This window comes from Branchiostoma floridae, chromosome 12 (genome assembly GCF_000003815.2).
Source record: "Branchiostoma floridae strain S238N-H82 chromosome 12, Bfl_VNyyK, whole genome shotgun sequence".
Taxonomy (NCBI): Eukaryota; Metazoa; Chordata; class Leptocardii; order Amphioxiformes; family Branchiostomatidae; genus Branchiostoma; species Branchiostoma floridae.
In genome coordinates this window covers 13868087-13876123 of record NC_049990.1, presented here as the reverse complement: position 1 = coordinate 13876123, position 8037 = coordinate 13868087, and the positions used below count along the sequence as shown (strand labels likewise).

General features: G+C 38.8%; 1 protein-coding gene and 1 long non-coding RNA gene across 2 annotated transcripts in view; both read left to right on the top strand.

The window, feature by feature from the left end:
• LOC118427010 (polypeptide N-acetylgalactosaminyltransferase 4-like) overlaps positions 1–2869 on the top strand; it is a 26494-nt gene extending 23625 nt beyond the window's left edge. The window contains exons 4-7 of the mRNA XM_035836647.1: positions 455–620; positions 1149–1266; positions 2070–2264; positions 2858–2869. Coding sequence (XP_035692540.1) covers positions 455–620; positions 1149–1266; positions 2070–2264; positions 2858–2869 — 491 coding nt within the window. The remainder of the gene's footprint in view (positions 1–454; positions 621–1148; positions 1267–2069; positions 2265–2857) is intronic.
• A 1551-nt stretch (positions 2870–4420) lies between these two features.
• Positions 4421–7569, top strand: LOC118426881. The gene is made up of 3 exons (XR_004832486.1): positions 4421–4518; positions 5815–5958; positions 6848–7569. It is a non-coding gene; the product is annotated as an uncharacterized LOC118426881 (long non-coding RNA).
• The last annotated feature ends 468 nt before the right edge of the window (positions 7570–8037 follow it).

Here is an 8037-nt window from a genome sequence, read left to right as displayed (position 1 = left end):
CACACACATACACACACACACACTGACAGACACATTCTCTCACACACGCATACTTAAACATATACTAACACACACTTAAATTTATACATACACATACATTACACACACAAGCACACACATGCTTACACACATGCACAGGTACATATGTACAACAAACAAAATGTCGCCAATGAAGTTGAACAAAAAAAGCATTAAAATGTATCAGAAAGAGACTTGCACTGATGTTCACTGATGATTATTGGCAAAACAAGATATTATGAGCTAAATCAATTGCACAGCTTTTCGCCAATACCACGGCGTTTTCTGATTTGAGAACCTGTTGCAATTGCAAACGAAAAAAAATGAACAGACTGGCGCCAATTTGCGCAAATTTGGAAATGCCTGGAGCAATTTGGCGGAAACAGGCGAGATTCAGTTGAATGCACTTTTAATCCCAGCATATCTTATATTTCAGTCGTTTCTCCCGGCATAGACTGGATCCATGGAGACACTTTTGGATTAGATTATGGCACCTTCACTCATCGGGTCACGTGGGGCTGGAGCCTCGGTTTCGGGTTCGACCATGCGCATGACCAAAGATGGGTCAAACTCCCTGCGCATGAGCAGGTCAAACCCGTGAGGTAGGTTTGTTTTGATGTTTGAAATTTTGATGTTCCTGTCAATTTAAACATAAGATAGTGAGAAAATATTTTCCCTTAAGCTTGCTGTGTACATTTTGTAAATAAAGCTATCCTACTTTTAGTTTGTTTTATCCATACGACAGAATTTTCTGTCGCGTCTCTACTTCTTTTTCTTCTTCTTCTCCTGCCAAATCTTGGATTAAATTGTTTCGTTTTTGTGACAAATGATGATTCAAATATCCTACAATTCGGTAAATATAGCAAACACCCACAAACGTGTGTGATAGACAAAAACCATTCTTTGTGGGACCCTATTCCCTGCTTCAACAACGTCAATGGCATCAGTTTGAAAGTTCCTAGAGGATACAGTTCCTATTCCAGTTCCTATCAATACAATCAAATCAAGATGTCCTAACTAGGAAAAATGGTTCCAGAAAAAAAAACGATTGTTAAGGAAAGATTTTTGTGGTTGTGTAGTTTTGTAGTCTGTTATTTAGAAAATCTGATGTTGGAATTCACCATTGCTAGAACGCCGATGCTGTTAGGAGGACTTTTCGCGATAGATCGTGAGTTCTTCCGTGAGCTTGGGATGTACGATCCTGGATTGGAGTATTGGGGTGGAGAACACTTCGAAATTTCATTCAAGGTAACGTTACATGCTTCTTTTTCATTTACTTTAAAATATTTTGACACAAAAATCTAGCACTTTTAATTACATTCTAAAAATACGGTATCATTCAACGAACAAAGAATTTTTGTACAAATTATGCACCCTTCTAATAATATTGAATAATATTGAATATCGATCTCAAAATGCTTCCTCCAGCAGAAAATTACAAGGCTCTACTTTGTAAACATGCACAGAAACAGAAAGTAGGGGACTGCTTGGCCCAAACTCTGGAAAAATAGCTAGTTCTATAACAAAATCTCACTTTTGCCGCCAGTTTTCCCATGTATTTATCCACAAGGCCCAACAATTAAAGTCTGTCCTAACGCCAGTGAAACTGATGAACTAGAAAAATTTTGACCAAACTACGGAAATGCTTTGAGACCATACATGTTATTTTCTAATCCAGGTGGCTTTTAATGTGAAAAGGTTTAAACTTTGTTCCAACACAATAAGAAAACTCAACTTAAAATTTTCGGTCGAGAACTCCGACCTTCGTCGGATGGATGACTCACTATTCTGATGTTCCGGAAGTCGTCTGACGACGTTCTCGACCGAAAAACTTATGGTGAGTCATCTTATTGTGTTAGAACAAAGTTTAGACTGTTTCACTGTGGAATTTACCGACACAAATGAGCTTCCATTCGGATACAGATGGCTTCGAGATTGAGGCAGAATTGTAAATGTAAAAAATTATTTACAAATGTGGCTATATAGCTTCCCATTTCAAGCCATTCGTGGCACAACGACGTCTGCCATACTGTCAATCATGTGTTTCCTAGGTGTGGATGTGTGGTGGATCAATAGAAACTCTCGCCTGTTCTCGCGTGGGTCACGTGTGGGGTTCCAGGAAGACTTACAGCACCGGAAACAGGACGATAGACTATTGGACACAGAGGAACAACATGCGGGTAGCGGAGGTCTGGATGGACAACTACAAAGAACACTTCTATATTCGACAACCTCACCTGAGGAAGGTAACGATCAAATGTTACATTTTATGTAACAATGATTAAAACAAAGAAAGAAACAAACAAACAAACAAATATTTTGTTATAGTGTTTATAATATATTCATCAGGGTCGTTTTTGATATTCAAATATCCATCAGGGGTGCATAAGTAATGGAATCCATGCGAGTTTTACGAAATAAACAAACTTTACGGAATTCAAAGAATTCACTATTAAAAAACAAACATCTAAAGGAATTCACACGAGATAAACAGAACTTAATAATATTAGTAAAACTTATATATATCAATCCCGTCGGATTCGTATGTTGCTTATATGGGTATGACTTCTGTGTAATTCGCATATTCCGTACGATGGTATGAAATCTATAATGGGTCTATCACACATAGCCTCCATAGCAGGCTCTCTGTGGCCTTTTTTTGGCACTTTTGCTGGCCATTTCTTTTTGTACTGGGTCGCTGAGTGCTGGCCTTTTCTGACAGCCGGCCATTTTAGAAATAGAGAGCCTGCTATGGAGGCTATATCACACACATGTGTATATCAAGTCTAAATTGACATCTTTTTTTAATAGATTTTTTAAAATTCTTTTATATTTTCAGCCACAAACTTAAGCTTAGACAAAAATGCCAATACGGAACTTATATACGGACATGATATACGCTGAAGTGTGACAGATCGCTTAATATACACCCCTATTCGTAATAGCAGAGACCTAATAACACTCCTGATATATTGATTGGTAAGCAGTTCACTAAAATTAGAATAAAATACACCGCTGTTGCTAACAGCAGGTACCTGAAACTTCTGCTTATTTCAATGATTCAGGTTTACCAACTTACAGGTCGTTCACCTAAATGCATCAGTGTAAGGAGCACAAATAACAAACTAGTCATCAGAGTGTAAAGATTTTGTTTCATTACGTCTAAAGCCTTCTCACACTAGTTACCACGCATACACAGGTGAAAGGAACTCTGGGTAATATATCAAAGTTGAAGGCCCTCAGACGTAAACAGTCTTGTCTCTACTATGTTTCGATTTGTGGAACAATGTCCGGAACGTAATGTCGTCTACAAGATGGCGGAATTTTTTTTTTTTTTGGCGGGGGGGGGGGGGTGGCTTCAACCTTTACATATTACCCAGAGTTCCTTTCAACCACGCATGCGTGGTCACTAGTGTGAGGAGGTTTATTGGGATGTTTGAACAGAGAACGTTTGGGGACATTTCTTTGCGGCAACGCTTACGGGAGCGCCTTCAGTGTCAGGACTTCCGCTGGTATCTGGACAACGCCTACCCGGACCTGTACATACCAGACGACATACCTGGACGCTATGGGCAGGTATGGAGAAACGCATGGCGACAGAAATTCTAGTTCTTAATTTATAAGCCCTGTCACATCGATCAGGGCGCATGTGCGGCGACAGGAATTCTAAGTAATATGTCAAAGGTAAAGGCCCTGAAAAAGTAAACAAAACCCGTCTGGAAATTGTTGTGCAAATCGAAAGAATGGTCGAGACAAGGACTGTTTTATAGAGAATTGCTAAACTTTCTGTCCAATACTAAGATAATGTAGGGACTTACCCCTAAATTTTCGGTCGATCTCCGTCGACCTTGTTCACAGAATGACCCTTTCTCTCTCCTGCAGTGACGTCAGGAAGACACCACTTTTGTAGGTGGGGGTCATAAATATCAGAAAATCTAGGGATATCAGAAAGTCTAAGAAAATTTAGTCCCTACATTATCTTAGTGTTGGAGAGAAAGTTTAGCAATTCTCTATTATGTATTCTACCAACACAGATGAACTTTCATGCTAAGGACTGTTTTCGTTTGGGGCCTTTACCCTTTGACATATTACCTAGAATTCTTGTCACCGTACATGCGTTCTGGTCTCTGTAAGAGGGCTTATTCCGAGTGCAACTACACAGCGACAGGGTTGTCAGATGTAGCGATGTCAGAACTGTACGGTCAGGGAATCCTTATCAATAAATAGTACCGAAATCATATATTGCACCGAAAATAAAAACATTCCGTTTCAGTACTTAGAAAGCAGCTAGGAGGCCCATTATAATGACAATGGCAATTATAGAACAAGTTCTTCATTTTCCTGACCCCTTCCCACCTATCAAATATCATCAGAAACAAGAATTCTATCTTTTGTCTTCCGTAGGTTCGGAATAATGGGACAGACACATGCCTGGACTGGGCATCTAGAAAAGACAGAGTGCTGAAGTTGTTTCCATGCCATCATCATCTAGGCAACCAGGTCAGCTATGCTAAAACCTCGGAGTGTCCTTCCACTGAGGCAACGATGAATTCCATTACAGTAGAAGCCGCTTAACTGCACACCCCATTTGCCAGTGCATTTCGTTCAATTATCCGAATGATGCAAAAAGCGAAACTATTCAGCTGGACCGCACCACCACGTGATTTGAGAATTTCGTGAAATGAAAAGAAAAGTGTGATTATCAGTTGTGCAATCAACTGGCTTCTGCTTTACTAGTAATCGAATTTTCTTTGGTAATCAAGTGCATTTTTATAAATTTTGTTGTGTTGTCCAGTTTTTCAAATTATATTAAATCGTAGATCATTTTCAATGTACAATTTTTATCAATTGTGTTTTGTAATTTTTCCTTGCTGTTTTTTTTTTTATTCATACTTTTATGTGTTTATTGATCATCTTAAATCATAAAGTCCTACGTTATTTAAACCAAGTTTAGGTCACCTAACTTGCGCCTCTGCCTAGTGCAAAAATTCCTTTGAATTTATGTGAGACTGTCGTCAGTTCAGGCAAATATCAGCTTATCAAAAATTCTAGTGGTCCATTAAGCTGGAAAATCAACCCAGAAGGCTAATTCTGGAACAATAAAGTTTATCACACAAAATCACATATTTCAAGAGCCGACTTTTCAGTGACTCTCTGTCATCGTCTTGAGTGAGATGAAGACTGGTTAACGTTGTACCGCCGCTAGGTGCCACTGCTAACAATGCTGGCGGTTGTACCGCCGCTAGGTGTCGCTGCCAACACTGCTAGCGGTTATTCCTGAGTGCCGTGTGAAGCGAACTAGTCATTATTGCCCTTATTATAGGACAATCATTATCATCATCACTCTTTAATAAATGGTTATAGAAACGTCAGTTCTTGACAATATGTGGTTATGATCAGTAAAAATTCGGTTCTTCAGTTATCGAATGCAGAAGTCTTTTAGAAACCTTCTTCAATGAATTTTCAGAGAATAAATTGGCTTTAAATTCTATATCATCAATTGTGTTCGTTAACGACATAATTGTAAATGTTTGAATTTTCCCAATGGAATTTTTCGACCAGTCCTTAAATCTTCTTTCGAATAACTGGCTTCATCAACCAACCTGTGACATTGAACCCTTTGCGCACGTCATTCATACAGGATCCCGGAAGTGACGCAATCAAACGTTTTGATAATTACCATGCTTGTATGTTAGATTGAACATTTACAACAACAAATATATAAGCATTCAGCAATAAAGTAAATATTAAGAAGTTTTGATAACTACTAATGTGTTGTTTTCTTATTCCTGTCAGTTTTTCGAGCTAAATCAACAGAACCAACTTCGAGACGAACATTCCTGTTTACAAGTACGTGCCAGCGGAAATGACGTCATGGTTGTGCCGTGTGGAAGGTCAAAGAATGAGCCACCACCTCTCCAGCAGTGGACGTTCACCGATGTAAGGGCATGGATCTGTAAATATGCAAAAATTAGAATGTTGAGCGTTGGTCTTTTTTTAGGGGGTGTTGGCTTACCATGGGCTTATGCTAAGGTTTATGGTGTCGGGAAAGAAAGTTGTGCCGCACCATTTCCCGGACAACTCCCTCTCCCGACAAAGAGACCGTTATTCCATGTTGTAAATCAAGAGCGAGCACTTTCTGAAAAAAATAAGATAAAGCTCCGGAAGCCTGGTAGGGAGGCTAATCATGTCCCGACTTGAGGTGCACATGGTTTAGGCAGGCCTGGCCTATTTTAACCCTATCCAGACTGGGCTTTTTGGGCCTTCCCTGGCCTGGGGTGGGGGGGGGGGGGGGGTATGGGGCTCGTATTTTCAAAACGGCTTACTGTACGATAACCAAATTTGCAGGGGGGGTTTGCTTATTGAGTTTTATAATTCAAAATTTTTATATCATTATGACGTAATGCCAATAATATTCTAGGAAAACTCACCAAGTTTGGTTGTCCTAGCACAAGCCGTTTGGGAGCTATAGGAGGTCAAAGTTGAAGCAGGCACTCTTATACCTTTGTATGTATATATATATACAGCTGTAGGTCCTACCAAGACCAAGATATATGCAAATACTTTATACGTTTGGGATCTGGGAGCAATGACGTCTATTTTACAAAGTGAACCAGTAAGAGAAAAGGGACCAAAAGGTTGGACAAAGATACTTTAACTTTATTCAGGTTATGACAAGTACAATATATTGTTGACACTAGGCAGCAGGCTGGTTTAAAGATCATAACTCTTGGATGTGTACAAATAGTCTTTTTGTACAGTATTCTGTAGAATTTCATATTGTAATATAACCCTTAAATGGACATTTTTCACTTTTATACAATTTTAGGGTGGTTTCCTCTACAACGCCGCTAGAAACAAGTGCCTACACGCCGTCCCACCCAGCCCGAGAGCCACGGGAAAAGTGACCATGATGCCATGTGATCTTAGTAACCTCCAGAAATGGACAATAGAGTACATCTGGGACAAAATGTAGTGCGACATCAGCTTTGACTCAGCGACAAAAAAGCTGTTTAGAATTTAACGTATACTGGCGTGCATTTAACACTTCAACAGCGTAATATGTAAAGGACTTTACATTCTTCTATGCAGAAATGAATCCACTTTGTACAACTGAGAGGATATCTAAGTTTAAGAACAGGATTTGACTTTGCGTAGGAGCCGATTGCTAAGCATTTTTAAAGGCGTTGGTATGTCTTTGATTGGTTTTGAACCTGTAACCTCCTCCAAACTAAGCAAAAACTTCCCATCACCTGTTATACAAGTCTATCATTTGTAACTAAAAATACCCCACAAGCACACATTTTTTCCCAAGACCATGACAAATCGCAAAAAGTTGAGATAGATGTCATGATAGCAGCTAATAGAAATAAGGAATGCCTGTTTAATTTAATTTCATCCACCTACGTAGGTCAATTCATGTATACTGTATTCCAAATGTGTGACCAGATTACCAAATGTGTGACCAGATCAATCATACATGACTGTGCTTGTTGTTCTGTATGTAGCCTCGTAGTACTATTGTCTATATCAAATTGAAGATGATTCAGTCTATACTTCTGGATAATTATCAAATTTTAATTAGACTTTTCGAACGGTGTCCACCGTTCTTCATCAATGAATTGAAAATGAAGTTGTACAATTTTTCGGAACAAGGAATTATTCCTTTGGATCACAATGGATCACAATATGTGATCCAAAACATAAAGGTAGAAACGTATTTTCACATTGATTATACAATTAATAGAGAACCTGACTTGCTTGATTTACGTTTTAAAACTAATGATAATTTCTTGCGAATGATTTTGTCAACCAAATTACGTTAAGATCCATCCACTGACTTTATGAGTGGTTATGCTGTTCATAATTGAACCAACTACAAGACACGCCTAACAACTATAATCACTTATGAGCAAAAATTAATCTTACAAAATCCGCCCTGCAAGATTAGACTCCTCCAGTGCATCCCATTTAAAAAGGTAAGATAGACCAGTCCAAAAACAGTTTGAAAAAAAGTTT